Here is a 16,993-nt window from a genome sequence, read left to right on the forward strand (position 1 = left end):
AGGGATTTTCCCTCCAGGTGGTGGTGGATGCCCAGCGAGAGCAGCCATGGCAGCAGCGGTCAGAGGGGACAGCCAGGGCACCAGGGCTGCTCACAACACACAGCTGTACCCCAGCTTTACCTTTCCAACCACACTTTCAGTGAAGTAAGCAGTTACAGCACGTACTGTCTTCAAAAGATACAGTGTATTTCTGAGGTAAGGCAAGATTTCCACCTCCAACTCAGCACTCCCTCCCGCCAGTGTTTACAGGACAAAGTCTCTAGCAGAACACCAGGACCTCTGCCACTGCACCAATCAAGCCACAACTGTTACAGAAGAGATTACAGAAGAAGATTCCCTAATTGAATCTTATTTTAGCAAGTCTCTTCGGTATATGGTGGACATTATGTACCTGGTATTACAATTTGGAAAGTTTTCCAAAGCCTCATTTTGTAAGAAATGACTGATTACGTTGCTAGAGACATAACAGTGAAAAACAAGAAAAAGGCAGCTTTCAAAGGAAATTTTCCTTGCTGTTGATGTGAGAAGAGTTCTTCTATGCCAGGAGAGAATGCAATTATTTCAGATGGAAATCTACTGTTTATTGCTCAGGACTGATGGTTAAAAGCACTAGAAACAAAAACCGTGCCAGTTTATCCAGAGATGAACAGATCCACTAATGTATTTTGCAGTACCATCCCTAAAGCACATTTTTGCAGTTTGTCAGAACAAACCTACAGACTACACAGAGAGATACTTAGTTACAGAGATGTGTTTTTTCAAAGGTTTAAGAATTGCACTGTTTGCATCAGGCTTTATTGGCTCTGAATAAAAACGTTGCCTTGAAAGCCTCCAAGTTCAGATTCTAAAAGAAGGGCAATTAGAGTTTAGTCTCAAACGCATAAAATTTTCAACTAAGTATTACACAAATAACATTTATTTTTTCCACTGTTTATATTCTTACTTAAATCTAAAAGCCAGCAATCATGAAAGGACGACAAGAAACCTCTGCAGAGAAACTCTAGACTGACACATTGACAACACAAGGACACCAGTGACACCATCACTTCCTTTCTACACGGGAAGATTTTGGTTTGTATTTTCAGCACTCACGTATAAACTTCAAACCCTGAAAATAAATACCTGTCTCCGAGTGCTTCATAAGCACCCCAAAGACAACTACCTACAGATCATACATTCAGCTACTCCATCATTTTCAGCACTTCCAACAATCGACACTTTTCCGAGCCTGAACTTTCATAGCTGGGAACGCTGTGTGTCAGCTACAGGTTTAAGGAGCGATAATGCTTATCATTCGAATATACTTTCCACTACCAAGTGGCTTTACCAGACATTGTTCTCCAGACAGGAAAAGCTTATGAGATACCTGCACAAAAATCACTGTCAGACTTGATTCATGGCTTCCTGTGGTGGGATCATACCATTACCCTGAAAACAACTCAAAAACAGTCACCAGAGTCCAGTTTGAATACTGACAATGGAATTCTGGTCCCCATACAAATCAGTAGGAAGAAAGACCAGAACTTCACCCCTGATATATAAAACCTTGTAGAGAAGTATTAGTAAACAAAGGCTTTTAAGAGTCAGGAAAAAATATTTAAAAAATCCTTGTAAGTCATAAAAACCATTTCAATGTGAAATTCGTAAAATATCACCCTATTTATTCTCTAAGCTTTTCTAGCAACATATAACTTTATTATAACATACCTGTAGAAATCTGATGATTAAGAAACAATAATTTTTCTTAAATGTAGTTACTTAAACATTTGCCAGTTTGGGAAGCTGAGCTAAAGTCTCTTTACAGAGAAAAAAATTGCACACAATTTTCAACCTTTTCACTTCTGACTCTCCACATCACTGAGGGTACGGCACGTAACAGTCCACAGGGGAGCCAATGCTGCTCACTGGGCTCCGGGTATTTGACTCATAAGAATTTGGAGCAATTCCAACTACGCCATCATTTTGAGGGGTTTCTCCTTTCAAAAAGTCATCATCTTCATCTTCAGAAGTACCCTGCATAAATTTAAAAGGATCAGTGAGGAGCAGAAAGATACTTCAGGTCTCTATTAAAGATTTGGCAGAAGTAACAAACACTGAGACCAAAAAGGGTAATTCTAAAATAAATTCTGAAATGTTACAGTAATCAAATTTGCTAACCAAACTGTTATAGGAAAGTTTATACAACACCATGAAGTATTTTCATGTGTTATCACAAGAAGGAAAGATAAACACACTGTTTGAAGGACTGAAAAATCTGACATAGGATAGATATTCTGCAAGAAGGTAAACAGACTACATAGGAGATTTAGAAGGACATAATTCAGGATTTGGGTTGTACTACAATTGTCATGACTAGTTGGAATGGTCAGAGAATTAGATGTACTCTCATTATGAAATATGGGAACTAAACCGTGGATTTCCCAGTGACATCAGTGTGTCCATACTCTGAAAGTGTTCATATCATTCACAGTGGTCTGTGCTGGCAAATTCCTCTGAAGAGGGGACAACTGTTCTCAGAGCAAGGATCGATCAACCCCTAAAGCTTCCTTATTTCAGTCACAGTTTCCCCTAAATGCTCATATCTACTAAATAAAATTAATCCTGCAATAGAAGCAGCTGATAGAGATTTGGCCAAACCAGAACTGTTTCTTGATCAGAAAAGATTACCCTTTTAATGGGTTTCTTCAGATTCTCAAGATCTTCAGCACTCAGTTCTTCCCAAAATTGATAAAAAGGATCAATGGTCTTCTTTGATCTGAAAGAAGAATTAAAACACAGTAGGAGTTAATGTATTCAGTAAAAATTTTACGGATTTCATTTTAATAATACAATATAAAATGGCATTTTGATAGCCTTCTGCAGAGTTTTACAAGCTACTCAATTAACCCCTATATAATCACCAATTAATCCCATGGAGAAATAAATCTGTTTTGCTGATACTTATAAATTACAATTGTTTGTTTGAGGAGCTCTGATACAGTCAGGTGTCCTAATTCCAAGCTGAGTATTTTTAACAGCTACACTATGCTCGCAGATAAGCATAATTTTCTTCCAAATTTTTGAAAGAATATTAATACCTTTAGTAATATTATTTATTAATATTATTACATAATTTTGTATAATTAAATACAATAGCTATATTTTGTACATGTTAAGATTATAAATTAATAATAATTTCTACTTCTAAGAAAGGTCCCTGTTCTGTGGAGAAAGATTTTTTTTGAGACATAAATATCAGAATGTTGCCTTCTAACATTTAAAAGTTATTAAAGCATCATAATGCTAGACATTTTGAAAAGCTGCAAATAATCCACTATTCATTAAAAAAGAAAGATATTTTAAATAAGCTGACATCTCCAATCAAGAACCAATACACTCAAGGTGCAAAAAAACCAAACCAAAAAACCAAAAAAAACCAACACACCACCACCACAGCTCCAACAAAACAGCATAATATTAGCCCAATACATATTTTAGAGATTGCTTAAAAACAGGGAAAACCAAAAGAAAAGTCACTGAATATATTAACTAGACCTTCCAGGAAACCAGGTCCAGCTCCTCCTTCATTGCTATATGTCACAGTGGGGGTAAATTTCAATTAAACCTTTGACAATCTGCGGTTAAAATACGCAACATGAAAGGTACTAAAGATCAGGGAAGAAAGTGAACTGTAGAAACACTGACAACTTCTTATAGTTTTAGTTCATTACTTTCTACAAGGCAGAAATGAATTGATAATTTTGAAACTATACCTTTTGAGCAGGTAGGGATCAAAGGGGAAGAAACTGTCGAGTGGATTAGTGCATGTTTGCACAAGGTCACCCCCAGTGCCACTCCGGACAACTGGTATAAACTGCCTATTGTTCCTCTCAATAATGGTGTAGCAAAACACCAACTGGTACTTCCTTTAAAAAGGTAAGAAAAAAAAAAAAAGATAAGCATTTCTAGCACACTGAAAGCAAGAATTTCAGATGGTATTAAAAGCTGAAGTTAATTTTTAATAAACATCCCTTCCATCTTGCATTTCCCAACTGATCTTAGGAGTTTTCAAGATAGTCACAAGGTAAGGAGCCTGTTCTCTTCCTCTACACTCCTAAAAACTTCAGTCTCAGGTAGAAGCACATTGGCTCCAACATTAAAAAAACAAAAACCAAAAAAAACCCCATCAGTTTCACAGGACTCCACTGAAACTGAACCAGAAATAAACTTATACCACTTCTAATATGGGCACTATCATTTAAGTTGTCTCAGGTAACACTCCATACTGTTCCTAACAACAAACCCATGTTCTAAGTACTGTGCTGCTTTTAGACACACACAAATAATCATATTAAGCTGAAACGGAGAGAAATGAATAGGTACCTGGTAATGGCAGCAAACAAGTTCACCACAGAGGGTATACAAATCTTCAGGGGGTTTAGCTGGCACATGACAATGCGCTCAAAATTTAAACTCTGCAGATATGACAGACCTTGAGAATAAGAACAGTTGACAAACATAGGTTATATACCATACAAACTGAACTTCTAAGATTTTTCAGCCTGACCAGCCTGCCCTCTGTACACCACCACAGAAGCACATCTTCTTACAGTGGCGATCTAGCCCATAGCTTCTTCAGCAGAAAAGCTACTCTAAATAATAATAACCTGCCACAGCAGACGGATCCTTCTAACACAAACGCTACACTTACATGCATATCACAGAGACTGACAGAGGCAGAGTTATCAAGACAGGTTAGTAATTGAAGCCCCTGCTAGTTTCACATAGCTAGAATTCAAACATGCTCAGTAAAAGGGGCCAGATACAAATGTTGAGAAGATATTTGCACTGTTTTGAGTACGGGGGAGTGGGGAAGCTTATTTTGGTTGGTAGCCCAAGAGGTGTACAAGCCATCTCATTTTGTTTAGAGCAAACCACCACAAACTTGCCATCAGACACTTGACTGAATTGACCGTTACAAAATACATCAACAGTTAAACTTGCAATGAATCCCGACACCATTCAAACATAATATACTCACCCTTCCTTAAGTTTCCATCCAAAAGTTGTTTATGACGGAAAATAAGCGTATAGAACACTGCCTGACATGTAGAATAAAATGGCCCGTGGAGAGCTACATCACAGTAAGCGTTAGCCCCTGTATCCTGGTTATCAATGTATTTATGCAGCCAGTTCACCAGAAGATCCAGACATGCTTTTACTGTACTATAATGGAGAAAAAAAGGGAAAAAAAAAAAGTGTAAGTAAAGCTTTCTTCTTTATCTCAGCATAAAACGAATCAACATATCAACACTGAAAACCCCAGTCAGTGACAGCACAAGATGTCAAAAGACATGAATCCATGAACGCGTGTTGCACGTGAAATGCACAGTAAGCAACTGGAATCCCAGGCTGCAGGTAGTACAGAGAGAGACGCCTCCCATGTCCAACACGGAATTCCAATATCAAGTTCAATATTAAAGTCATTGAGCCCACCCTGAACAGCATAAAAATACAGAACGTGTACACGTAAAAGAAGACATTTTCACCCATCTGTTGAAATATTTTAACCCATCTGTATTAAAATACTAGAACACTTGACTTCCCTGTCTCAGAATCTACATAAAATGCCTAACATTAGGGCATTAAAAATATCAGCTTCCGAACATCATATACACTGGATATCCATGACTCTGCCCAAAGTCAACATAACCTACCCGTGCTCAGAATTTCTTGGTAACTGAAACCTTAAACAGGAAGTCATGAATCCCAGCAATCATTACTCTGCATCCTGTAAACGCAAAACTTCCCCGGAAACTTCAAGACAATACTAAGACAGTATTGTAGAAAGGACAAACAAGACTATTGATTTAGGCTTACTGGCAAAGCAGTGGGAAGAGAAGACCAACACTGTGTGTGCATTCTGCAAATTCCGTACTTAACCTCAGCAATCATCTTAAATTATTTGGCTCTGCCCATATATCAAAACAACTTACACAACTGGAATAAATTTAGCTCTTGCCAAGAAGCTGCCAATGTAACTCCCAGCAGTCTGCCTGATCACTGAAGGATTGTTCGGATCGTGCAGTTTTTTCCAAAGATGGTCTAAAAATGCCTCAGCCAAACCCTGGAAACAAGACACAAAGAAATCATGAGCTGTAATGCTAACAACATTGTTTAACTGAAGAGCTAACACAGACAATATCTTTAAGATAGTTTTAGGGATGCTGAAGGAACTTGCTTGAGCACTGTATCTCAGGTTCAAGAATCCAACTGATTCTTGTAAGAGAGGTCTGCTGACTAAGTTCCTTCACACTACCTTAGATTCCATCTGTTTACACTTTATGGGCAACATGGGAAGACCAACCCCACAGAGAAAAACTTGAAGAAAGGAATAACAGAGAAGGAAAAGAATGCAAAGATACTAATGAATCCTGATGTTTTTTGTAAAAAAAAAAAAAAAAAAAAAAAAAAAAGAGTAAAAAAAAAAGCTGACACAAGGATGCAGAAATGACAGAAGACACTGCATTTTAAAGTTTGTACTCACCAGTTTAAAGCTACAGATGTAAAACATGAAATACTGTACATGACACGAAGCATGGGTTGGTAAAATAAGCTTGTCAAAAACAGAAACCAAATCCCGATACAAATCCTTTGTTCTGTTGATATCAAGCTTGCCTACACAACATAAAAAAGAAAACAGAACAAAATGAGCCATTTGGGGAGCTTTTTCCTGCCCTTATGCTGCAAAAGTAGCACTTGTATCTTTCTAAACCAGTAAGAAATATGTAAAGAAACCCTTGTCAAGCTGACTTTCAGGCCTATCCAACATCTGGGCTCATCTGATACCTAAAAAATATTTATAGCAATACCTTCCAGGACTTCAGTTCTACTGCTTTTAGGATGGTGTATATGGAGAATATCTGTGTGTGCACATGCACACATACGTACAAACCGGTAGACATGCAAACTTTGCAATAATGTGTTATTTCAGAAAAGCCAGATGAAAACACTAAGAAATAAATTACCTGACTTATGCAACGAAGATACAGCAAAATGGTTCCTAAATATTCTGGTTTAAATATACAAATCTAAGAAATTCAAACCCTTAATAAATGCAAGTGTACCTTTCTTTCAGTTTTTTTTCCTATAGCACAAAGCTTTGCTGTATCAATTCCAACTAAGTGACATGGCTGGTTGTTTTAATCTACTTACAGTCCCTGTGATGTTGAAAGGATCCATAATTCTAATACAAAAAGCAATGCAGATGATAAAACACTGTAGTTAGCATTTCTAATCCCCTAAGTTTTGCAGCACAATGAAAAAACAAAACTCTATTTACCCTTATACCCTGTAATGCCACAGTTTGGATATAGTGCCATATTTATCTAATCAGAGTGTCTCCAACTGAAGACTAAACCTCTAAAACCATAAACCTTTGCATCCTCTGCCAATAACACTGGGCAGAGGCAGGAGGAATGCAGACTACAGCCTGCTGATGGCAGAATTCTGTCACTAAAGGGTGAAGCTCTATCCTGCAGCAACAGAAAGCAAGAACTCATCTTAGGTTTTTCTTACTTGTTAACAAAACAAAAAACTTGGTTATAGGTCAAGTGTTCTTACCATCCACGTGGCAAACATCTTTAATATAGGAAAACAGGATGGTCATCAAAATATCAAGGCGCTCTGCAAGTGGATGGGCCATTCTTTCACTACTGGAAGAAACAACTTTGTTTCCTTTTCTTTCTTCATCTTCCTCCTGGTAGATAAAATGGTGGTCATGTAGCTTTTATATGCAGAACATCATAAAGACAGTAATTATAGGAAAAGTGAAACTAAATTTATCTTTCAGTGATATGCTAAAGTTTTGTCGTTTTTTTTTGAAAAACAAACAAACAACTATCTAATTGCACAGCTTAATGTAAGCAAATTTTTGTAAACTAAGCCAACTACCATGAATTCATCAGTTAGCTTTATGTATAGCTGCTTGTACTTTTATATAATGAAAATGATTCACTGCATGTACGCTGGGTATTTACATGAATAAAGTCAACACCCGGAGAACACACTAATCATTTGTTCAGGTTTCAAGAGCTGTGTGCAATGCAGTAACAACAAAGCAATAATGTATTCCTAACGACAAAATAATAATGCATTCCTACACTGTCTTAGCTCATAGCCACCTCAAAAGTGAAAATTTTACTAAAAAAACAACTTCTAGTAGAACAAGATAGCAAACCATGTCAAAGAGTCCCTCCTCCGTAGATTTTTCCTCATGATCAGAGTTATTAGCAGCTTCTTCAGCATCTTCAATATCTTGCTGTGGAGTACTAACCTACAGTTGCAAACAAGAAATTAATTTTTCTTAGACCATGACAATAATATGAAACCTTTTTTTATTATTTATGTAAGAAATGACAACATGAATAATTTCCAGAATAGATTTTGTCTTTGACTAAATAAACATTTTAAAAGGAAATGTAACTGCCTGAAACTTTACGTCCAGAATATAAGCTTTCCCCTACCGTTATATGCTGAGGTTCTCCAAAATAAAAAGACTTGGTCATTTTCAATCCTACCCTCCCCATCTTTATTAAGACTGTAAATCCTTTTACTTCAAAGGGATAATAAAACAGACCAACCACACAAAGAGAAGCACATTCTATGCACATTAGCACTGATCACCATGAAATAGTTATTCTGATTCTGGCACAGAGATCCCATGCAGGGTGTGACAGTACACATCATACAGTCACCCTCAGGGGTGCGAACGTTGTAAGGCTGGGAATGGAGTGTAAATTTGGTTGGTTTTACACTCAGGATCATAAGCACTACTGCAACATATTTTCTGTTGAGCTTAACACTGAAGCATATTTCATTTCCCACGCTGTGCATTTTAACAACAAGCTTCCTTAAAACGTGATACAGAACAAACTTACATCCAACTTTAACAGCTTTTCAATAATAAGCTCCAGAATTTGAAGCCTCAGAGTTGGAAGGTACACTGTAACTCGGAGAAGATTGTGAACATAACATTCCTGTAACACAAAATTAATTGTTATCTATAATAATGTTAACAGAAAGTATAATTTCTGCCAAAGACTTTCAGAAAACAAGTTTCTTAACGTGTTATCTAAAGAGCCAGAAATATGTTTAAACAAACTGTATTCAATCTATAATAAGTTAATGTATAAGCCACACATGAACTTTCAATTGTTAAGCTGTGTTGTCATTACCTTCTTAATCTACTATTTCCATGCAAAATTTTCCAACTACATCTAGACAGAATGAATATAAATATCCTATAAGAAAAGTTATTAATTCCCATAGGAGTTAATGTTTAAATTTCTCTACAAAAATTAAAACAACAAAGCATATTCCTCGCTACATCTAGAACCAGCTCTAGCAGAATTGTTTAAAGTGAGAGCGAATACATCTTTACTTCAGGTTATTATAATACGTCAACAATTCTAAATTCCAGAGAGAAGCCTCCTCAGAGTCATTCTGATTGTAAATCAAACCAGTTAACAGGCAATTTCTGCAGAGTGCCCATGTGCCCAAGTCTACACACATGTACAAAAGACAACGCTGCAACTTTCATATAGCAAAACTGTCAAGTCAATACATAAAAGTCAGTAAAGTGCCACATTTAAGAACACCATAGTCTCTTTGTGAATATGCATTATAACACAACCTTTAATTACATGAGCACATATGATTTTTCCACAGGCCATCTGGCTCGCTCAGTACATAAAATGGATAGAACTAGTTTAATGAGAATGTATAAATTGGAAATATTTAACAACAATGCATGGACCGTATTTTTATTACACTTTAAACTTTGCCCTGATAACAGAGTTAGGAAGTTTTTCACAACTCGCTAAATAAATAAATAAAAATTCTTCTCCTAACACCATGCAAAAGCTATTATACCCTTCATTTTACAAATAGAGAGCTGATGCCCAAAGTTATTTGGACTTAAAAAAAAAGAAAAAAAAAAAACAAAACCAACCAAAAACTAGCAAGGTATACAAAGAACTCCAGGGTTTTTTTCAGTACTTGATCAGTTTGAAACACAGCTCCACCTGAACTTGGCTGGTGGAGGAGGGCTCTGCCTTTCTGTAAAATAAAGTGCCAACACATCAAGTTGGAACAAGTAAATACAAAGATCACACAAGAGCTGTAACCTGTCAAAAGTTTCCAGCTTGTTTTTCACCACACGTGAGCACTCTAACAAAGATGTAATAAAACAACACCCTACACTACTGGCAACTTGAATTTCACTTAGAATGTCCATTGCTTTCTGCCTCTTATCAAATCCTCTCTTCTTCTGATAAATACTTTCCAGTTTTAACAACAAATGAGACAGGTATCCTACCGTCTCCTTACTATACAACCCTGAGATTCATCGGCAAAGAGGTCCATCTTGTGCATTGATTAAGAAAGCAATCCTGTGGAAAAGATATGCAGTTATGTCATTAAAGACTAGCATAATGCTTATGCACAAGAAACTTCAGTATGCTTGGACAACCTTACACTAAACAGACATACCCATATATATAAATACATGTGTGTGCATACATATATATATATAAAAACAAGAATCTTAAACAATATATTCAAAAATCTGCATTCAATGGCACCAAATCAGTTGTCAATACTATAGAGTACATCTACACATTAAAAAAAAAAAAAGAAGTGAAAAAATAAACAAAAACATTCACAAGTCTTACCAGAGTTCTTTCTGATTTATTAATGAAAGGAAAGTTTTCCACAAGTATCGGCATGAGAAATTGTGGTGTCCTACAATAAAAAAACAAACACGAAACCAAACAAATGAAAAAAATCCTAAGTTACAGGTTATTAACCACAAGAGCAAATACTGAGGCTCCAGCACTCTAGAGATAGACTGGAATAAGTTTATTTCACAGTAACTTTATTTTAAGTTAAGTAATCTGGTTTTGCAAGGATCACCAAACAGATAATAAGTGGCACACTTCCACGTAGACTTGTTAAAAGCCACTTCAAATACACTGCACACAACTTTTCCTCCTCCCTATTCCCATTAACAGGACTTCCAGCTGCTGATTATTACGGAAATTTCATAATGATTGGATACAACAGTCCAACAGCTAGTGGATATTAGGAAAAATCATGCAATGGAACTAAGTACTATACTTCAAATTAAGAGGAAAAAAAAAAGGAATTAATCAGTTCACAAGCTTTAAATCTACAAGCAAAGGACGTACTAAACCACAGGATTATATACTTACGAAGGAACATATCTTGCAACAGTTTGCAATGCTCTGTGGCATGTATTAAAGTTCTCAGAAATGTCTAGAGAAAGAAAAAAAGTACTGTTATGCATTTCCTTATAGAAAACTAAATCAGGAACCAGAAAAACCAGTTCATATCAACTAGACATTTTAAAAAATCACAAATAAATTGCTTTTGCAGAAATGTTGGGTTGTTGAATTTTTTTTTGAGGGGGAGGTGTTTTGATTTTGTTTGTTTGTTTTTAAGTTGAACTGCCTTACTACCAAAATAAGTGTGAAAAATAATTAGTGGCCTCACAATCAACATACGCTGAACGTGCTGCCAGCCCCAAGGCCAGATACTGTTTTTATACTCTCTCATACTGAACGCTAAACTTGGAAATCCAAAATTTACCCCACAATACACAAACATTCAGAAGATATGTCAAATCCAAGTCTGTAACTAGACAAAATCAATTAAAAAATCATGTCTCATTTTCACAGGAGTCCAACAGCCAGCTAATCAGGCTTCTCTAGCAGGCTTTTTTTTATATTCAGACACTGTCACAATTGAACAGGAGAATAGTTGGGTCATCACAAGCAGAACTGAAGTTTATTCCAGCATTCAAGATAAGAAAACATGAAATTCTTGAAAAACATTTAGCTATCTGTCTGCCTTATCAACTAACACATTAATTATGCAGCATTTCTGTTATAAATATCAATTGTATTTGAGCTTACGCAGGCAGACAAACAAAAAAAAGACTCAAGAATCCCCCAAACTACCTAGTTTTATTGAGGTAAATAAAATGGAAAACAAATAACTCCTAACTTTTCTTTGGCTTTGAAACAATCTAGGACTGGGCATGTCTTCTGATGAATTCAGTCTTATTCCTGCAGATACTGCAGGATATCCTGCAGGATACCAACAGGAATGTTTTGAAAGTAACAAGGAGCAGGTCACCACACCATTGATTCAAGTACAAGAAATTTTTTGACTTGGGAGTTTAACGATGTACTATTTCTTCGTGTTTTACACTAGTTCAGCTAAATTAATTTTGTGAAAAGGGAGCAACATGCACTGTATTCTTCTTTAGAAAAGGTATTACAGCAGCATATGTAAGCCGTGCTTCCTTTATACTCACTTTCATCATCATCATCAGAATCTGAAATATCCACATCATCTTCTCTGATGGTTATTCGAGCTAGCAAAAAGTGAGATTACATCAAAATTGTACAAATCTTACAGGTAACGGTTTCAATGCCAAATAAAACACACTGGACAACAGTCTTGATCAGGACTAAAGCATCAAAATTATCCACAGGACTTTCTAAAATAAGCAGAAGCTCATCAAAAAGACTGTTTTAATCACAGAACTGGGAAGTTCTTGAGAACATGATCCTCACTACAGCTTTTGTTTTACAGTAATAACAGCATTATACAGTTTATCCCTTTCCAGGACATCTCTATAAATGGGGCCTGTATTAGCTACTAAAATGTGTCTTCTAAAAATCTAGGTACAGAAAACTATCTATCACAATTCAGCTATTCAAGTTAAGAAAGTAATCAACAGGGAAAAAAACCAAAAAACTCAACCCAATAATTAATTGTGTCACTCATTATATTTATACAGAATTAATCTAGGAAAGACACTTTGATAAGCAAACAAAGACAAGTAATAGAGAAGTAACTTACGGGGGACAAACTGTGACACAATCATCCGGAGGCATGGCCTAAGATGGACAGTTTGTGCTGACACTAGATTGCCAAGAAAACCCAGATATTCTTCCACTACCTCTCGACTTCTTCTCAACCATGGCAGCTTCTACAAGTGAGCAAAGAGCAAGATGTCAAAGAAAGACATTTTGAGTAATAAACTCTTAATCTTCCCACATAACAAACAGATATTTACCAGCAAAATGCTGACCAGTTGATCAAGCTCTTTGGTCAAATACACAACAGAAGCTCGAAATTCATGCAGCCAATTAATGAGCTGGGCATCCTTAAAATAAGCAGAAAAAAAAATAGATAACTATTCCAATAAACAGTATTACTTACTACTAGAAAATAACAAAATCCTTAAAAGCCAAAGATTAAGACTATAACCAGATTTTCACATTAGCATGCAAGGAGTTTCTTTAAGTTTGTGTCCTCACCAATATAAGTTCTCAAATGCAAGAATAAATGCATGCCAACTCCGAAACCAACAGCCTGACTGGAAAACTTAATTACAGGCTGAGCAAGGCATGCAAACCTCACTCATACAGAACATATTTAAAAGAAGTGACATTTAATCTTAATTTTCTTTTCTTTATGCTCTAGTTTAAGCAGAAAGGACATTCAAGTATTGAAATAAGAGAGATACTGAAACAACAGCAAATCTACACAGAAAATCTTACACTGATTTTGCCTGTACACTCTGAAAGGCCTGCTAAGAACAAAGTATTTTACAAAATGTCATTTTTAAAGAGAAAAGGAACTTCATATAGCATTGTGTTTTCTGCAGCATTCTTCTCACAGCTTTTTTGCTATAAAAAGAAAAAAAAAAGACAACAAGTGCAGTGGGTACTCACAGCTATATAGAAGAGCCATGAAACAATATTTCTGGGTATAACTACTAAATGCACATCTATCTTACTGCATAATTAAACAATTGTTGTTGACATGAGAAGGTAAAAATTCATGCAATTTAAAGGCTGTCAAAGTCAGAAACCACAGTCTGATCTACAGAAGTATCTGCAAAACCAAGCATCAGTGACAAAGAAATATGGTATCTGGAACAAAGCCAGACCCTGCCACAAAACAAAAAGTTTCTCACTCTAGAGCAGAGTCAGAGACATCATTTATCAAGATCCTGCATAGAAGATATATACATGCATATAGACAGACAACTGATGGGGTTTTTTGTTTGGTTGTTTTTTTTCATTTGGAGTTTTAATTCTAATAGCTTTTTGCTTTGTGGAAACTGTTAAATGCAGGTAAATGTTTTAAGCAAAGGATCTGGGTAAGCATCAGAATGGTTTGCCTGATGATTCTACTCAGACAGGCGAACTTTAAATCATCAGACCAAAACTCTTACCTTTATGTCTGGATCTGACAGCTGATGCTTTAACAACTCAAAATCTGTGGTCTCACCCTAGCAGAGAAAAGAAAAAATAAGTAAATAACACACTTTTTTTTCCCCCCAGAAAAAAATACAGATTTCATCAACGAATCTGAGCAACTTAATATTGCTGAACAGCAGCACGAATAACACCAATGCGAAAGCTCAGGGAAGGCTGGATCAGCAGGAACAGAGTGCCATCCCTGACAGACACCTGAGGCCGCTGGGTCCTTTCCAGCCGCTCTCCCTGCGATCACTTTCCGCCCTCCTCCGTGTGCCAGGCTTCGCATCCAGCCAGGGTGTCTCTCAGGTTGACTCACAGGGGAGATCTTTTCCCTTGCACCGCAATACCGCCTGGCACAAGCCTGCAGCTCTCCAGCCGCCCTCAGTTTTTTCCCTCAGCCTTCAGACGCGGTCTTGTGCAAGACCAAGGCAGGGAATCACCCCCCCCGAGCCCCGGCGCCCGGCAGCGCACGCAGCCTGGCAGAAAGGGAGCCGCCCGCCGACAGCCGCCACTCACCTTCTCGTACTTCAGCAAGATGTCCGTCAGAGTCCCCCCGAACCGCACCGTCTTCCTGGGCGGGGAGCTGATGAACTCGTCCCCTCCCAGCATGGTGGCGGACCCCTCACCTGAGGGAAGGCGGAGACGCGTGAGCACCCGCGGGCCTCCCCTCGCCCTCGACCGCTCTCCCTCAGGGGCCCGGCCCGCCCAGGGGGGACCCCACCGGCCGCCGACGCCCCTCTCCTCAGCGGACGGGCAGAACCGCCCCCCCCGCGACCCCCCGCCGCTATCCCGCCTTGCCTTGCGGTGGCGGCAGCGCGCGCCCCGCTAGCGGGGCAGGCGGCGCCACGCGCCGCGCCCCTCGCACGGTGCCTGCCCGCGCCACCACATGCCGCAGCCGGGCGGAAAGAGCGCCGTCCCCGCCGGAAACGGGGAGGGCCCCGCCCCTCGGGCCATAGAGAGGAGGCGGCTGGAAGGGCCGGCGCCGCTCTAGGCCCGCCGTCGGTGATGCGGGAGGACCGAGGGAGGCGGAGAGGGGCGGTGGTTTGGGGGTTATTTGAAACACACGCCGAGCGGCTGCGTGAATGGGGGTAGCAGCTTGGAGAGCCTGTAACTCCAAAGGAACTAAACGCTAAATGCGGAGAAGCCTTCGACAACTTTTAGAGCAACCCGGGTAGGTATAAATGGAAACATCGATTTTTCCCTTCTTTTTTTAATGCAGTTGAGCACATAACGCTCCCGCCTGCAGCCCTCAGACGCCGGTCCCGGCGGCACACGGCAGGGGGTGCCCCCAGCCCCCGGCACCACCCCAGTGGTCCCGCCCCCAGGAGTCAAGACCAACAGATTTTTTTGGAGAATTTACTCATAATTTATTTTCTCCCTGGAAGAGATGTAACCACATAAGAAAAGTAACCCATATATACCCGTTAGAACTGTCTTTAGATACAGCCCACATCTAAAGCGTCTAACATGAGCATTTGGTCCTTCTATGCAGCTACAAGTTTGGGGTTTGGCTTTTTCCCTTTAGTGGGATATAGGACACGGGTTCAAGCAAGTTGGAAGGCTTAACCAGCTACAAAAAAACCTCTTGTATGATCACACTCCTATAAGCAGAGTGGTTCATTGCAGTTTGGGCTGTGTTTTCAGATGGCGTGCATGGGACTGTCGTTTATTCCTAAAAGAATCCCAGGGTTAGATGCAAACCCCACGCTCCTTTGGCCACACCGGCCTGAACCTCTGCCAGCGCTTCCTTCCCAGCACCGGGGCTAAAGCTCTTTGGATGGACCTTGCGCTGAGCTACCGCTGATAAAGGTACCTGGAGACTAAAATAGCATTAAATGTTTGTTAATGTTTAACTGCCAATAATTCAGTGGCCAGTCTCTATTTGGTACTAAGCCTTCCTCATTTAGAAGGCAAACAGACGGCATGGAATGGTAACTGGTTTACATTTTCCAAAGCACAGGATCAAAGCGTACAGTAGCTATTGTTGCCCCTCGGTAAGTGCTTTTCATCTCATTGTTTAGACACACCATACTTGTAACATTTTAGTGCTTTTCTGTGCTTAATGTCCTCCTTTACTGATGTGTCAGTTCCTATATTTAATTTTTGAAACATACATACTGTTCATAATTGTGAACATCTGAATCCCATGCAATTTTTGAGTAAAGTTGCAACAGCCAACAACATTCTAGCTCCCATCTTATGCAACAACTGTTAAGCATTGATACTGGATTTAAATCAATCACACTGTCATCTACAGTGAATGCAAAGCCCTGCTCAAATCACTCCAGTAATTATGATTGCAACACCAGATCAGAACAAAATTTTCACCCGACTAAGTATGTGAATGGCTGCACACAAAAGTTTTTGCCTAATTTACAGCTGCTACTAATCATTCCACTTACTAAACATTACATTTCACAATTCAGTTTACAAGTGAAACAATGGAGAATCAGAAAAAACAAGTTCAGACCAATTAAACGAAAAAGATTCTTGCAAATGACACTGAAAGGGTGATCTCTAGGTTTCAGGGGAGGAGTTTGTTTGGCTTTTTTTTTTTTTTAATCAAACCATTGTAACAACACGGTGGTGTCACATTCCAGTTCCTCAAGAAGGAGGAAACAATTGTACATGCCTCCTAAAAATGGCACTTA

The 16,993-nt window shown here is 38.6% G+C and overlaps 1 protein-coding gene across 1 annotated transcript; it reads right to left on the bottom strand.

Moving 5' to 3' along the window:
- Positions 1 to 559: 559 nt before the first annotated feature.
- Positions 560 to 15,276, bottom strand: RRN3 (RRN3 homolog, RNA polymerase I transcription factor). The gene is made up of 18 exons (XM_014936520.1): positions 15,141 to 15,276; positions 14,859 to 14,968; positions 14,315 to 14,371; positions 13,148 to 13,237; positions 12,931 to 13,060; positions 12,380 to 12,439; positions 11,253 to 11,316; positions 10,713 to 10,782; positions 8,919 to 9,017; positions 8,219 to 8,314; positions 7,603 to 7,738; positions 6,527 to 6,657; positions 5,976 to 6,106; positions 5,021 to 5,205; positions 4,363 to 4,471; positions 3,753 to 3,905; positions 2,668 to 2,755; positions 560 to 2,013 (listed from the first exon to the last, which is right to left on the bottom strand). Exons 2-18 carry the CDS (start codon positions 14,949 to 14,951, stop codon positions 1,855 to 1,857), a joined length of 1,851 nt encoding a protein of 616 aa, XP_014792006.1. The 5' UTR covers positions 14,952 to 14,968; positions 15,141 to 15,276; the 3' UTR covers positions 560 to 1,854.
- Between the last annotated feature and the right edge of the window lie 1,717 nt (positions 15,277 to 16,993).

The sequence above is a fragment of the Calidris pugnax genome, unplaced genomic scaffold (assembly GCF_001431845.1).
Source record: "Calidris pugnax isolate Ruff unplaced genomic scaffold, ASM143184v1 scaffold17, whole genome shotgun sequence".
Lineage (NCBI taxonomy): Eukaryota > Metazoa > Chordata > Aves > Charadriiformes > Scolopacidae > Calidris > Calidris pugnax.